At 41.7% G+C, this 17,820-nt stretch overlaps 1 protein-coding gene across 1 annotated transcript in view; it reads left to right on the forward strand.

The window, feature by feature from the left end:
- Positions 1–17,820, forward strand: part of LOC145409344 (uncharacterized) — a 155,542-nt gene that overhangs the window by 123,446 nt on the left and 14,276 nt on the right. The window contains exons 14-16 of the mRNA XM_080279814.1: positions 8,609–8,693; positions 8,875–8,950; positions 11,906–12,044. Of these exons, the coding sequence (XP_080135940.1) occupies positions 8,609–8,693; positions 8,875–8,950; positions 11,906–12,044 (300 nt within the window). The remainder of the gene's footprint in view (positions 1–8,608; positions 8,694–8,874; positions 8,951–11,905; positions 12,045–17,820) is intronic.

The raw sequence follows: 17,820 nt of genomic DNA on the forward strand, positions 1-17,820 counted from the left end.
GGGCCAACAAGTGAGACATCAGGTCTACACTCACTTCACCACTACCCTGTCTCTCAACTGTCTCAGAGATTACAGGTGTGGTTACGAACGGCACAGGAAGGGCATGTCCCTGATTAGTGGTGTTACTTTGACACACACTGCAGGAACGGACAAAACTATCTATGTTTAGCCCGTTCCGTCAGCATCCTGGCCAGAATCCTTTTACTAAGTCAAGCATGGATGCGGTCAAAGGTCTTCTTTTGACCCATGCGACCTCCCATCGCTGAACAATGACCTAATTCAAACACTGCTCGGCGATACTTTGCAGGAACGACAAACTGCAGTCGAACCTCATCCTGGGGTGTCTGTGACTCACGGTACAGCCGTCCTCGCTTACGAAGGAACCTGGCTTGTCCTCCCCGTGAATACTTAATCACTTTACCCTCCAGCTTCTTACGCACTGAGGCAAGTGTTGAGTCAGTCTGTTGCTCTTGGACAACGTCTTGACTACGAATCAGATCTTGTAGCGTTGCGACGGTCAACAGAGTGACGTGATTTGGAGCCTTGGCCATAATCTGTTACACGCAGCAGCCCGAAGTCTGAGTAGCAACATCTACAGCGCAACTATTTTTGACACCATAAATGTTTCCTACTATGAGGTCAAATAGAGGTTCTGGCATGACAACTGCAAGTGTCATACCAGTATAAAATGGAGATGCCACCTGGATACGTGCCTCAGGGAACAATCTCACTGATCCATCGATAAGTCTAACTTGGATCTGTCGACCTGTATACTCATCAGGCCGAACTAAACTCTGCTTAACAGAGCAACCTGAGGAACCATTGTCCCTCAGAACATTTACAGAAACACCTCCCACAGACCCTGGCTGAACAAGAAAGGCAGTGTTGCTGGTAGAAGGGTCTGAGGAGGTAGCAGCCAGTCATTCATGAGACTGCAGAACAACCGATGCAGCAAACGTGGCGCCCTGGGAACTGGGTGTCTGAGGAGTCGTACTCACCATCTGAGGAGGTGGAGCATTGACTACCTGTAGAGGAGAGTTCATGGTCGGAGGGGGACTTGTGAACTGTTGGGAAGTACCTGTACTGGTAGAGATGGCACCACCGGGTACTTGTTGTGGAATGAAGGCTGCATTTGCCTCCTGCCTCTGATACACTAATTGACCTGCCTGAGGGTTACGTGGCTTGTCCTTGTATTGCTGCTGCTGCTTGGGGAACTGCTGCTGGTTGGGGTGTTTGTTGTACCGCTTCCAAGCAGGCTGCTGTGTATTTTGCCCCTGGTCCTTCTGCGGTTTGGTTGGACCTTGGCCATTACTCTGAGAACGGCCTTGGTGCTGGGATTCAGTCTGAGACAGCTTCCCAGACTTGGCAGTATCTTTTCTGCTCCAGGTGTTTTGCTTACGAGTTTGATACCCGTATGCAGTAAAGAATGCATCAGCCTTTTCTGCCATTTGGCTGGCATCTTTCACCTGGCAGATCTTAAGCTGTGCTATGAGCTCAGCAGGCCACGACCTCTCTAGCTGTGTACGCAGCATAAGGTCAATTATCCCCTCACGCATGGAAGGAGTTTCATCTTTCTCCATCCACTCATTTAAGTAAGCTGTGAGACGGTCGAGGAACTGAACAGCTGTCTCCTTGTCTTGGAGACGAGCTCGCATGAACTGAACTTTGGCTTCGTCTACTGTGAGACCATATGCCTTAATAAGTGCAGCTTTCATCATCTCATACGTTAGATTGTCTCCACGAATTCTGTGGAGAATATCGAGGGCAGGGCCCTCAAATAAACTAAGAAATTGGAGCCGCTTAGCTGCCTCATCCAGTTGATACATGTCTGCCATGTCCTCAAAACGAGCTATGTACGGCTCGATTCGCTCACCTTCCTTGTATGAAGGAAGCTTGATGCGTGGGGTCGCCAGGACATGTGCAGGGAGAACGCTCGTGGAGCTTTGACCAACTGCACCAGATGTATCTGAAGCCACGGAATCTCGCTTGAGCTTCAGCATTTCATGTTCATGTTTTTCGCGTGCTTCTCGCTCGGCACGTTCGTGTTCTCGTTCTCTCTCTCATTCCTCATGCTGTTCTCGCTCGTGTTCTAAGTCGAGTTCGCGCTATTTTCGCTCGTGTTCGCGCTCCTTTTCGCGCTCCTCACTCTGTTCTCGCTCATGTTCGCGTTGGATTCTACCCTCATCACGAGCATCTTTCTCACGTTCCTGCTCGATATTAAACCGTGAGAGGACGTAGGTTTGTATTTTTCTGGGTCAGTGAGGCCCATTTCTTTAGCTTCCTGTACATAGACACTGGCTGCCATGGCGCTAATTTATTAAGCAAACCGAAACTGAGTACTGACTGCTTTGCAAACGAATGCTAATACACAAAAGTAAAGAGTACAGGCACAAGCTAGTGGTGACCAGTCTTATCTAGTTAACTGGAAAAGAATAAAGCAAAAATGCAAATAACTGAGAAGACTCAATAATTAACACAATGGGTACGGCGGGTACCCAGGAGCGAATAAAATCGTCTGGTGTTACCAAAAACAAAGTACTAAATAGAGTTAAGTACTCTATGGATTAATAAAGCAAAAATTCACTTGCTAAATTCAGGGTAAACACCAGTAAACTTGTGCCTATAAACTTTAATGATAAATACCTAAATATGAACGAGTGAGCACTATCTCGTGAATAGCTTTAGAGCTAGGAGTTAATATCCTGGCGAGGTCGCCAATTGTCACGGGGTTTTTATAATATCACGGGGTTTTTAAAATAAATGCTAAATATTATTTAATTGATAATAATATTCAATAATATTGACGAGCAGGGACAATGATTGTCTGCTACATTAAGCAACGATTATTTACGCTGACTTACTTCGCCGATTTTCTCAGAACGAGAATTTATAAACTTTCTCAACAGTACACAGCAGAGACTAATTACTCACAAATGCTGATTACTAGTACTGTTAGCCTCTGGAGAAAGTTCGCGCTATTTTCGCTCGTGTTCGCGCTCCTTTTCGCGCTCCTCACTCTGTTCTCGCTCATGTTCGCGTTGGATTCTACCCTCATCACGAGCATCTTTCTCACGTTCCTGCTCGATATTAAACCGTGAGAGGACGTAGGTTTGTATTTTTCTGGGTCAGTGAGGCCCATTTCTTTAGCTTCCTGTACATAGACACTGGCTGCCATGGCGCTAATTTATTAAGCAAACCGAAATTGAGTACTGACTGCTTTGCAAACGAATGCTAATACACAAAAGTAAAGAGTACAGGCACAAGCTAGTGGTGACCAGTCTTATCTAGTTAACTGGAAAAGAATAAAGCAAAAATGCAAATAACTGAGAAGACTCAATAATTAACACAATGGGTACGACGGGTACCCAGGAGCGAATAAAATCGTCTGGTGTTACCAAAAATAAAGTACTAAATAGAGTTAAGTACTCTATGGATTAATAAAGCAAAAATTCACTTGCTAAATTCAGGGTAAACACCAGTAAACTTGTGCCTATAAACTTTAATGATAAATACCTAAATATGAACGAGTGAGCACTATCTCGTGAATAGCTTTAGAGCTAGGAGTTAATATCCTGGCGAGGTCGCCAATTGTCACGGGGTTTTTATAATATCACGGGGTTTTTAAAATAAATGCTAAATATTATTTAATTGATAATAATATTCAATAATATTGACGAGCAGGGACAATGATTGTCTGCTACATTAAGCAACGATTATTTACGCTGACTTACTTCGCCGATTTTCTCAGAACGAGAATTTATAAACTTTCTCAACAGTACACAGCAGAGACTAATTACTCACAAATGCTGATTACTAGTACTGTTAGCCTCTGGAGAAAGTTACTTCACCCCTGACAATAAATAACTAATACTAATAATAATATCAGGTTCTTGCTGATGCTTAACTCCTAGGAGGCACAACGGATTTTAAGCTTAATACAAGACTGGCCTAAGTACCAGTTATGAATGGCAAACGTTTATGCAAGCTAGGAGCTATGAGATATAAGCTTAATTGCGGAGAAATGAAACAAGAGTTTACATTACATTAAGCTCAAGAAAAAGAACTGTTAAATTTATTGATTACAAAATAAATTTGACGTTACATTTCAAAATCAAATAAAGAGATCGCACTCACTCACTCACACAAGAGCTAAATCCTTACGCCTAGGAAAAACACCTTAACTGAACTCTTAAGACTAGGAAAACGAAAAGAAATACTGGTCGATGAATGCTGTGTATCACCCAAAGCTGGAGAACTAAGGGTGGGAGCTTGGGGAAACTGTAGTCTAGTAGAGCCTGGGCTGACTTCTCACTTGTTGGAGCACAGATCCTTCCTCCGTCAAAGCAAACACTGGACTGAGTAAACTCGTGAGAAAGAAATGGGAGAGAAAGGGCGCATTTTTTAACGGTCGAGTGAGCGAAACGCGCCCAAAACAAATCGCTCAGCAGAATCGCTAATGTCTCACAGAAAGACGATCACATATGACAATGAAAAATTGATTTGACAAAGCTTCTGTCCGAATGAGCGGTTAACTGAACGATAAACTGGGATTCCACTTGAGTTCGTGGTTTCCCACAAAAGCCAATGTCACTAGCCGATTCGTGACAGGGCTATACTTGTGATATGGATAATTTCAGTATTTTACATAGTAGTAATGACAGAATAGAACTGCGAATTTTGGAGTCTTTGTACATTCACACACTTAAGCCTTCACTAAATAACTATGAATGATTAACAAAGTTGTATACCTGAAGATTATAATGTTTTGTATCGATGAATCAGCCTTTTGATACTTGGTTCATTGATTCTTTACTTGGTTCCTTTGCTTCACACTGGTTTGTTGATGATTCAGAAGCTGCATGATACTTTTCTTTATGAAACACTGTGTTCATGATTTTCAGTCTTAGCTAACACTCTCACTTTTATTTCACGAGTTTGTTATTTTTAAAAAATAATTGTACATTTTGTTTTTTGTTTTTTAAAGTAATCAGTCATTGCCACAAGCTTTTTTGGTAACTTTTCTTTTTCTTTTTTTCTTATGGATATATTTATTTTTTTTTTAATTTGATCTAATTTGCAATATGTGTTTTAAATGCTTTTAGGTCTGCAGATGGGATAAGCATCCCGAAACTAGTCACCTGAAATAAATAAATATGAAGTGGAAAATCATCTTGCTTCTCCTTGGCTGGATATATATATATATATATATATATATATATATATATATATATATATATATATATATATATATATCCCCCTAGCCCAGCTGTATATATATATATATATATATATATATATATATATATATATATATATATATATATATATATATATATTTGTATTTGTATATCATTCATTATCATCATCACCATCATCAGGTCCTCATTCCCACCCTATGGCAGGGTAAGGAGGAGCCACGTCCAGACAGCCAAATTTGTCCAGTCCAGTGGGCCACGCTTCCATTCACTCACCATTCAAGCCCCCAGAATCCTGGCTCTATCTGATATGCCACAAACATTCACAACGTTCTGCAGCTTCACTTAAACCTACCCAATAGAGTCAATCCGGATGCTGTCACGTGAAAAAATAGGGGCCAAATCCCTGATCATGCGCTTCTCTACACAACGTTCATCCAGCCAGCTCGATCTCTTATCAGTCTCGTATCCTCACCGACTTCCAAACCTCTCTTCCTTACACACTCATCCACCACATCCTTCCACCTTCTCCTTGGCCTACCGCACCTCCTCCCTCCTTCAAATTCACCCACATATACTTTTTTCACCAAAATGTTGTTATCCTTTCTCTCCACATGACCACATCATGTCAGTACACTCTCTTTGATTCTTGTGTCCACAGACTTCCTCACTCCATATCTTTCACGAATCACATTATTTCGTATCCTATCCACTCACTGTACAATTATATCCCATCTCCACTGCTCTCACTCTAGACTTTTCATTTTCATGCCGCACCATAGTCTCACATCCATATGTTAAACTTGGCACTAACACTTCTTCAAGTAAGCCTCGTGCAGCTGCAACACTCGTCTGTTTCTTATCAGGGCCTTCATTGCACCAGCTACCTTCCTTGCTTGTGTCACTCTACTTTCCACTTCTTTAGCACATTTTCCTGTCTTGTCTATCACTGTGCCCAGGTATTTGAATTCCCTCACCAGTTCCAGTTTCTCTCCATTAACTGCAACATCACAGTGGGAGTCACCTTCTCTCTCATTTTCTTTTTTTTACGTGTCCGACTCTGGGCAAAGGATTCAGGACCTATTTCCAAGTCCCAGTAGTCCTCCTTCGGGCCCAGGAGTCCTCGTACGTCTCCACATGTCGCCACTTCGGCACGAACTCCCACCATCCATATTGAGTACATGCTTGGACTGTCTCTACAGGACTGGTGTACTGGTATTAGCGGGGGTACTTTTATGACATGTAAGTGGGAAATCTGGTAGATCAGAAAAGTCTGCATTTAAGAAATTCAAATCCTTAAACTGTTCCCTGCCCCAGCCGGGATTCGAACCGGGGTCCATTAGGACTGCAGGCCGCCTCTCTACCGATTCTGCCACCTCCTCCCCCATCACTTTACACTTTCGTACACTTACTCTCAAGGCACGACGCTCACAAACATCAACAAAACTCTGCACTAGTCTACCAAGTTCTTGTCCGGTATTTGCAAGTAGTATTGCATCATCAGCATACAACAAATTTTAGATATTCCATCCATCACCATTCATTACCAACGCCATCCCACTTTCCATTACTCGTGTTTTAACTTCTCTCTTCACCCCATCCATACTGTATATTCATTGAACAACCATGGGGACATCACACAACCACACGCCAACACCGATCTTGATCCATTCACTTAGATGCTCATATACCCTTCCATATGCTTCACTACCATTATGAAAACTCTTGACGGCACCCAGCAGCTTGCCATCTACACCGTATATGCGTACAACCTTCCACAATCTTTCTCTATCTGCTTTGTCGTATGCTATTTCCAAATCCATGAATGCCATAAACATTTTATAGTCCTGCTCACAAGCCTTCTTCACTATCTGTCTTACTACAAATATTTGATCCACACGTCCTCTGTCACTTCTAAAGCCTTCCTGTTCATCGCTCACCAGGACTTCTGATATCTCGCTTACTTTCTTTATAATAATTCTTCCATAATACCTTCCCTACCACATTCGATAATCATATGCCACGATAATTATTGCACTCACTTCGCTCACCATTTTTTTTTTTCTTTATACAGGGATACAATCAGTCTTTTTCCACTCTGCTGGCACACTTTCACTCATCCATGCCTTCTTACATATCTCGAACAAGCACTTCATTCTGCTCAGTCCACTACACTTAATCATCTCTGCCAATACCTTAACAACCCCAGCTACTTTCCCATTTTTCAGCCGCTTCACAACAGTCTTAACCTGTGCTAGTGTCACGTTTCCTTGCACTGTATTCCTTCTCTGCACACCCCCAAACCAATCATGTTTACAATGAATTTCCTCTTTCTATTCCCATTCATAAGGCTTTCAAAATATTCTTTCCATCTGATCCTTACTTCATCCCCATGGGCATATTAACCACCTACATCCTTCACACCTTCACATTTCTTTCCGCTGTCTATTACATTTCCGCACCTCTTTCCAGAATAACTTCCTATTTTCAGGGTAGTTTGCATTCACTTTTCTTCTTAGATCATCAAATACCTCCTTCTTTTTCCTTTTCACCAGTGTCTTTACGTATTTCTTGCTCTCAATATACTCAGTTCTTATTTCAATTGAACCATTGTCCTGTAACCACTCTAGCCTTTTCTTCCTCTTTTCCTCCACTGCTCTCTTCACTTCTTCATCCCACCTTTCTTCATTGTTTTTACTCTTGCCACACCACACACCGCTTTAGCAGTCTTAACTAAGCAATTCCTATATACATTTCACAGGCTGTCCGGATCCATTTAATTCCAATGCACCTATTCTAACTCCTTCCCTACTTTGGTCCTGTATTCATCTGCCATTTCTTTGATCTTCAGCTTCTCGACTTTGTTCTTCCACTGCTCCTTTCTCTCCTGGTCCACCTCACTCGTCTCAGCTTGATCTTGCATACCACAGTCATATGATCTGACAGACTTCCACATCGTACTCTCACGGCCCTCGTATCAGCAATCATTCCCAGCATCGACCTCTTTAAGAGCACTTAATCAATCAGGATTCTTTCGACACGATCCCCGTCCCCTCTGTACCATGTATATTTAAGTGCATCTTTGTGACTGAAATACGATTTACAAATACACAACCTCCTTTCCAGACACATATCCTTGAGTCGCTTCCTATTATCATTTTCTCCTGGTACTCCATTACAACCCTTTGTTATCCTATATATATAAATAATAGATGTAATGTGTGTGTGTGTGTGTGTGTGTGTGTGTGTGTGTGTGTGTGTGTGTGTGTTGATTTTGCCATTTCACTCTGCGTATAAAATCGAATGAAACAGTGTCATAAGAAGCAATACATGGCAACACCGAGTGTGTAATTCAAATGTGATGCTAATGGTATTACGGTCTATTTGGATGGTGCATTGGTGTGGTGAGTCAGGCCAGCAACGGAGGAGTGGTCATGGTCAGCTTCTACAACTACTTCCTGACCTGCAGCAAGGACGCAGCCATCAGTGACGTTATCGGTACGTCCACACTCTCTAAATTTTCGCATTTATAAACATGTTTTCAAGTTCGTTTGATGTGGCCGTTTTCTTTCAAGGTATAGATTTTATTTTTTTAAATACTGAAAAAAAAATGAAATTTCTGAGGTAGGGTCAGCAATAAAGCATATCATGTACTAATTGCGGTGTTGTCCTGATGCAGAGCACATCAACCACGTACGCAAGGTGGCTGGGGTGGACCACGTCGGTATTGGCGCAGACTTCGACGGCATCAACATGTAAGTCATGGGAACACCCTCTACACTTACTTGTATCAGTAAAGAATAAGATGGGATATCGGATTGTTATACACTTGTGCCACTATATCGCATCTTACCTGTGGTTTTATGAGAAGTATATCACAGTGTCACTCCCTTGCCGCGTTAGCTATATTAATGACATCAGTAATTGTGGAGGTAGTTATTCACACATATATCCTCGTCTCACAGCCTTACTCAAACTTATTCTCAGTAGTATGCTAACACTAATAGTACTGCAGAACAGAGAGGCAGAAAAAGGAAGGTACTGAAATAAAAGAATACTAAATTCCAATAATTATACAAAAATTCACCACACTTGAGGCAAAGTAAAAACAATGAAACACACGACTATGTTGCTATCTACGAGTAACAAGTGGTGGGGAATAGCTAGAAGAAGAGGTGCAATTGAATCCTGTATATGGTGAAGGAAATTCCACCTTAACATGTCTCAGAGAATGGATCACATAGTCTAACAGAGGAGTTGCAAAATCTGAGAAGAGCATGTAACAAAGAATCCGTTTCACTGATTAATGATCATACAAAACGCTGTTTACAGGACTCTAGCTAGCTAACGTGCAGCTACTTTTACATTCAGCTGCACTTGCAATATCACACTGGTCCTTGCAACAAAAGGTCTAAACAATTTACAGTGAGATCACACTTTCATCAAATTCTGTCAGATGAGAGGTAGTTCAACTAGTTATGTGTTTGGCTGATATAAGTGTAATTTGGTCAAGGATAGCCACAAGTGGAGGCAGACGTTATCAGGCGCTCAACTGCGGTGTTTACATCCATAGCCTGTTAGTCACTCAATATTCTGGGATACAAGATCTATTGCATCATCTAGGATACCACAGTTACTTCCCCAAGGTTTTACGTTAGGGATTCATTTATCTACCAACCCACAAATTGCTGATGGCCACCTGATTCGACTGCAGCCAGCTACGGGTACCAGGATTCGAATTTAGGCAATAATGAACCGATAGCTTCAGTCAGTGTTAGCTAGAAGACAATGCAAAGACTCATAGTTATCAACCAAACTGATCATTGCGACAGTTTCTACTTTTTTGTGCGTGTTGCAGTGGATTTCCGTGAGATGAGTAAGACTGTCGGATGTTAAGTGAAATAAAATAGAGTAACATAATGTACTTAGAGAGTTAGGACTGGTTTATTATACTTAGACTAAGGAAATTTGAACAGAGCGTGAACGAGTGAAGTATCGTGATGATAACAATGTTTTCGTTTAGATATAACATATGCAATAATAAGTATCATGACAAGTTACCTCCTGTTCAACACAGAGTTTCCTCAGGTAATTGTATTACAGAATAAATGAGTTTACACCCAGTTCACAGTGACTTTTTTTGTCTACGGTAAAGGTAATTCGTTTTCTAATATATTGTCAGACTTATTTTGTTTTCAGTGACTGTACAATTGTGCCAGTTATGTTCCCGGCAGGAGTGTGTTTACGGTACTACAGTGATGTACTACAAGTTTTCTTCTTACTGTTAACCTTGCACTCCCAATGGTTTTTACATGTTCTTTTGTTCTTGAACAAATTTTTCGTTAATGATCTCATCGTATTATATATCCTTCAGTGATATCATTCTATTGCTAAGACAGTTTCACCTTTGTTGTCATTGCCCTCCTCCATTGCGTCAGTGTACTCACCAAGTGATCTGTCATCCTGATGAGGTCAGTAGATTTCCAAGTTACTGCTATGGCTCTTGTGTTGTTCCTGTGAAGGCTTTGAGGTTAACTCTGTGTAACCAGTTTGGTACACCCTCAGAAAACTATCTCGATGACTTAACTTTGGCAGGAAATAATCTCTAGCCAGTCATTTCATCACTGGGTGCGGCTTTCTGCTATGCCTCCGTTGCCACCTGGAGATTATCATCACTGGGCTATCCTGTTTCGTCCGTTGCTTTTCTGTACTGTTTTGCACTCAAAATAAGGCAGATGTCTTTCTCCGAGTCTCAACTGTCCTTATTGCCACAGATCTCTCCACATCGCTCGCCGTTTCCACTCTTCCTCCCACCTAGGCTTCCTGACTCCCATACACTTCAAGTCAATCATACACTCTCCATTTTTGCAAAATATAATAAAAAAAGGAACCTGACATCGTAAAGAAGGCAAGCTCAGAAATATTTATATTACTGAAAGACATGAGAAACTACTATAACTATGGCCTTTCTTCCTCGTGCTAACTGGCTGTGTAACTTGAAATGCAGTTTAGCCATTGCCCAATCTTGGCAAGTGTTTTAAAAGTGGCCGTCGCAAATTAGGTGCCTTTCCCACACCACTGCACTCCCAAGTTTAATAATATCACCAAAAGTTTATAGTAATACAGCAGTAGCCATCTGACCGATCGGTCAATATCCCTTCATAAGCGGAATCAGGTATGTTGGCCCTGCAGTCCTTGCAAAACCCCTATTTGCAAAGTTTTTTCGTTCACGGCTCGGTATCGAAAACATAGAATAATATGTCAGTAACTATTTATTTGCCTAAAAAAATGCAGGTTGTGAACACTCATTATTTAAGAAAGCGGTATGGACAACTGCCCAACGACATTCCTGAGTCCGCTTCTGTTCCTAGTGTATTTGATGAGGGATCCAGTGATGCACAAATTAGCAACTCCAGTTAGAAACTGGAAGAATCCTAATTAGATTCTATGGCAGTTAGTCTGGCAGCCTATAGTTCGCTTAATACTAGTCCCAGTTCACCCAGCAATATTACTGCAGACCAGGTTGTAACATCGTATATTTGAGATTCTGTTTCATGGGAAGATTGGATTTAACCAGAACTGCCTGCCTTAATGAACCGCATTCAGTCATTAACCTAAACTTTCTTCTTCCATGGTGTGTGTGTGTGTGTGTGTGTGTGTGTGTGTGTGTGTGTGTGTGTGTGTGTGTGTGTGTGTGTGTGTGTGGCCAGGCTGCCAGAGGGTCTGAAAGACGTTTCTGGGTACCCTCATCTCTTCGCGGAGCTGCTTAGTGACCCGACGTGGTCGATGGATGATCTGGCCAAGCTGGCAGGTCACAACCTCCTCAGGGTCATGCGTGCAGCAGAGCAGGTCAGTACTTTATTACAGTTTATTTGCTTTGAGGCAACTCACCCTGTCCCACATGTGCATGGCGGAGTCCTAGTCCGAGAATAGTAAGAATTTTCATTGAAAATGTACTGCTATCAGACGACTATATTCAGCTTATGAGACCACCATAGGATATAAAAGAGTTAATGAATGCAATATCAAACCCCCCCATGCCAACAAGTCACTGAAAAGCTGACTAAAACCATCTACAGCCTTAAGTAATCATAAGTAACCAACCCAATTCCCCGTGTGCACGGAAAAGCAGGTCAGTACTGAATATCTAGAAAAACCAAGCTGTTTGTTGTCGGACCCTTAGGGCTCTTGACTCAAATACTGTATAGCCAAAAAAAAAAAAAAAAAATGATTAAAAAAAAAAAAGGCACCACCGTCTAAACCTGACATTCAGAAATTATATACAAAGTTTTTAAACTTAATAATCTTTATGAATGTTACTGAAGTTATAAATTTTATGAATGAATTAAAATATTAATTAGAACCATACACAAAAATATGGGCATAGCAGCCACTTTATTTACAATATATATATATATATATATATATATATATATATATATATATATATATATATATATCTATATATACAGAGACAGAGAGACAGATAGACAGACGACTGAGGGGGGAAGTTGATTTTTTTTTTTTTTATCTCAGCTAAACAATCGTCCTGATTATAACTTAAATCTGGTGAGGGTATGCTCGGGATTCCTAGGCCCCTGTAACTGATATGTACAGCAGGTTTGGGGGTTGCAAACGGCTGTTTTCAAATGGTGAGTCAGGATGTCAGTAAATCATTGACGAAGACAATTCTAGGTGGGCCCATGGGAGGGGCAAGCATGTACAAATACGTTCATTGGTAACCCTCCTTGCCCATAGGGTGCAAAACAGAGCGGGAACACCCCATGCCACATGATCACGATGATGCAGGTCAGTTTTTCCTTATTCATAACTTATATGCTAAAAAAGATCACGACCTATCCAGTGCATCTGTAAATCGAGCTAAGTATACAAATAGTGCACTGTGGCTTTCTATATAATTAAGTTTGGGATGCCTTTTCGGCGTTAAAAAAAAAAAAAAAAAAAAAAAATGAACTGTTTTTCCAATCATATGTTCATTTGTAGTTTTTTTTTATGCAAGGAAGAAGGACCCAAAGGCCAGGAGCCTGCAAACCGTTCCTTCCAAGAGGAAAAAAAAACAATTCATCAGAGAGCCAAATTCAAGATCCGTTCATTTCGAGGTGCCTGGACACACTGCGTTTGAAAAACTGGATATCATAGGAAGTAGGAAATACAGACAGAGAGAGACAGTTCCAGAGCTGACCTGTTGCATAAATGAAGGACTGGGAATACGGTTAACTCTTGCATTAGAGAGCTGGACAGAAAAGGGATGGTAGGTGCAAGTATTCACTGAATTACTTCCAAAATATATTTTTGTGGGATAATGTTTAATTTCCGTTTTAAAATTTTAGAATAAGTAATCCCAAAGCAAGGACAATGACTTAATGCAGATGCAATTAGAGAAGGTGGTTGTTGTCTCTGGGTTGACTGCTAAAATGCTGAAGACCTTGGGAGCTATAGGAGTGAGTTTAGTTATCGATAAATTCAATTACATAATAGTGTGTTGTTCTAGATGGCTGGTTAAAGAGTTTGAATGTAATTGTATGTAAGGGGAGGGTGAAGCCCTAGAAAGAGGAAACTATAGATGCATGTAACTTTTGGACCAGATAACGAAAATGATGGAGAGAGTTCAGGACCGTATGTTAGGGGAAAAGAGTGAATGTTGATAAGATGTAGTTTGGGTTTAAGCCAGGCAAAGAGATCGACGATCCAATATTCATTGTCCGGAAGATTCAGGAAAAATATGTATGAAAGAAGAGGGATGTGTACTGTGTTTTTTGTTGATTTGGAAAAGGCCTTTGGCAGAGTCTTTAGGGAGGTGATGAAGTAGGCAATGAGAAAACACGGGATCGAGGGGTGGCTGGTTAGAATGGTTATAGCTATGTATGTGGGTGCTCGCACCATGATGAGAGTGAATGAAGTTTTGAGTGATGAGTTTTCCGCGAATGTTGGTGTGCATCAGGCATCAGTCTTGAGCCCCTGTTTGTTCATCATGATGCCTGAAGAGCTCTCACGTAACTTCAGGAATGAACTCCCGTGGGATATTTATGCTGATGACCAGATGTTGATTGCAAAGAATGAGGCAGAGGCGGAGGAAGGGTTCATGATGTGGAGAGATGGAATGGAGTACAAACGTTTAAGAGTCACACTGAATAAAGCAATGTGTTATAGCTAAAGTTGTTGGCAGTACTGATAAAACAGAGGGAATGTAGCTACAGTATGTCCAGTATGCTACAAGGATGTGGGAAGTAACTTCAACTTGTGCAGTGTTTATAAGTGGGTACGCAAGAGACGTAGTGGTATTACAGGCAAGCTACGAAATAATGTTGATTTCTTGTGTGTGGTATGTCGGGGAGAGCATATAGAGATTGAAAGGCATGAAAGGATTGATCTTGCAGGATAGTCTCTTTGGCATGTGAAGGAGTCTTGCTTTCGGAGAGACATGTTACGTGCTGGAGGAGGGACTGGAACTAGCTCTGTGGCTAGGGTAAGGAATGGAAGGACGTTCAGGGAGTTTTTACCTCTTCTGACACTGAGAGGGCTCTCCCTCAGTGCTACAGGGTCCTTGTATGCAGCATGTGTCAGGAATGTAAAATGTGCAGTAATGAGACGCGGACAGTAAAGGAAGTGGATACTCGTAGGCTTAAACGTACATAAATGTTACTGATTAGATGCATGTGTAGTGCGTCCTGGAATGAGAGACAGAGGGGGGTTAGGATTAGATGGATATGTAGTGCGTCCTTAAATAAGAGGCCGGGAAGGGAAGTGGGGGCGGTTAGGAGTGCTATTGACGAGTTAATAGGAGGGGTGGGACCTGAATATATTACTGTGATAAGGAGAGGTGTCATGATTTCGCGCGATTGTGTATTTATACAAATTCGTGACACTGTATTTTGGTGCGAATACCACGAACTCTAGTGGAATTCCCACTGGGCATCACTCAGTTCAACCGTCCTCGTATGCACTTCAATCGGGATGGTTTTCAGAACATTTGTCACTGTTTCATAAGTGACCATTCTTATGCACGACATTTGTGCTTTCACTGAGTGATTTTATTGCGTGTGTATATCGTTCGCCCTCTCCCCGTTGACCATTGAAGTTAGGCTACGCCTAATTCTGGCGAACATGGCCATCTCTTAACCCCCCTTCCCAGTTTGAACTTAGTCAGTTTTGGATCGCCTCGAGAGTAGGATCGTTGAGTCCAACATAGAGAGCAGCGTCTCCATTGTACAGCGAATTCCTGGATCTCCACCTAGACGGTGATCGGTGAAGTGAGGTTAGCAGCCAAAAGCAGCTTTTGGTGTTCGACATGCATATGCCCAGTCTTTCATAGCGACAGCTCCATTCCCTCCACTGACCAGTATTTCCGTTCATTCTTCTAGGCTTAAGTCTGATTAGCTTTTGAATGAGCAAGTGAGTGCATTTCCTTTGTTATCTGAGTTCATGAGTCCCTCTGTGACTGTGAATTCCCCTTCTGAATTTATTTTGAGATTCATATAACGTAAATTTATTTTATTGTAATCAATAAATTTACAGTTCTTTTCTTTGAGCTTAATGTAATTAGAATCGTGTTTTATTTCTCCACATTAAGCTTACTTTAGTTTACCGCTCCTATCTGCCTATATACCTAGGCTGCTTCCTCCAAGGAAAGGGAAGTAGCCGAGACTGGATGACACACTCCCAATTTACTCATCCATTCAAACACATTCGCTTGCATCTTAACCCCAAAGGGGAGAACGGACAGATCCTCACCACACCACACCACACGAGGGTCAACTGCGCAGTGCAATCAGTGACATCCACAGCAGGGCCCGACAGCAAAGCTGGTTTACCCCTGCCACATCATAATAAACCCATCCCCTTACCCGCACCTGGCCTGATTAGCTGATCAGACCAAATGGGGGAGAATATCCTCCCAGGGCTGTGTCATCATTTATTCATTCACAGTTTCTCTCCACTTATTTCTGTCACGCACAGCCACTCTTCCTTGCTCAACAGACATCCCTCTTGCATCCAACACTCTCTTCACGCAGTCCATCCAACCTATTCATGGTCTCCCTCTTAGCCTTACACCTCTCACATCAGATCTAGTTATCTTTTTCACCAATCACTCATTATCCATTCTCCCCATATGCCCAAACCATCGCAACACCCTCTGCTCAACTCGATCAGTCATCTCTCGAACAACTCCAGTTCTCCTTCACACTTCATCATTTCTCACTCAATCCATATACTTCACTCCACACATACTCCTCAGACACCTCATCTCCATTATATTCAAACTTTTCCTCTCTACTACACCCACATTCCATGTTTCAGCCCCATATAATGCAGTCGGTACCACAGCACCCTCATACAGCCTTCTCTTTACATCCATTCTAAGCGAACGACATCTAAACACTTTTTTCATTCCTCCCAGCACCTTTCCTACTTCATTCATTCTAAACTTCACTTCTGCATCTATTCTTCCATCCACAGCAATATGTGACCCTAAATACAACATGTGACCCTAGTTTGCACAAACTCCTTACATTGCTCATAACTGGTATTTAGACCAGTTCTTTTGTATCAAACTTAAATCCGTTGTGACAGCCAGGAATTAAGTACCGGCAAGAACCTGTCCATTACTATTATTATTATTAGTTATTCATTGTCAGGGGTGGAGTCACTTTCTCAAGAGGCTAACAGTACTAACAATCAACATTTGTGAGCGATTAGTCTCTGCTGTGTACTGTTGAGAAAGCTTATAAGATTCTCGTTCTTAGAGAATCAGCGAAGTAAGCCTGCATAAATTAAACTTACTACTTGATTTTCACAAGTCAATTCCTTGTTTCTGCTTTCAAGAAATATTTAGCATTTTTAATTCTTAAATTTACATCCCCCCGTGACATCTGCCTACCTCATTCCAGGATATTAACTCCTAGCTCTAAAGTTGTTAACGAAATAATACTCACTCACTCACACCTAGGTATTTGTTATCATTAAAGTCTATAGGCACTATCTTATGTGGTTATTGACTCATCTCTATTAATTTTACGTAACAATATTCCCAGTCAGTTGCATTTTCTTTCTTATTTTTTTTTATCAGTTTATCTAGAAAAAACTGGTCACCAGCAACCTGTGCCTATATTCTTTACTTTTGATTATTAGTATTTCTCTGCAGAACAGCAGTCAGTACTCAGTCTTTAGTCTACTCAGCCTTAATTGAGTTAGCATCATGGCTACTAATATATATGTACAGGAAGCCAAAGATATGGGGCTTACCGACCCCAAGGAAATTAAAGAATATGTGCCCTCACGGTTTAGTTATGAACAGCAGCGTGAGATTGATGCCCGTGAAGAGCATAGAATTCAACGTGAGGAACGTGAGAGAGAGCACGAACACGAACGAGAACAATGCGAACACGAGCGAGAACAACGCGAACATGAGCGTGCCGAGCACGAGGCACGTGAAAAACATGAACTTGAGGTGCTGAAGCTCAAGTGAGACTCCTTGGCTTCAGGCACACGTGGTGCAGCCGACCCGAGCTCCACGAGTGCTCTCCCTGCACATGTTCTGGCAACCCCATGCCTCCAGCTTCCTTCATACAAGGAAGGCGGGCGAATGGAGCCATTCATAGCTCGT

The sequence above is a fragment of the Coenobita brevimanus genome, chromosome 80 (genome assembly GCF_032717465.1).
Source record: "Coenobita brevimanus isolate Jiangsu-jjx chromosome 80, ASM3271746v2, whole genome shotgun sequence".
Taxonomy (NCBI): Eukaryota; Metazoa; Arthropoda; class Malacostraca; order Decapoda; family Coenobitidae; genus Coenobita; species Coenobita brevimanus.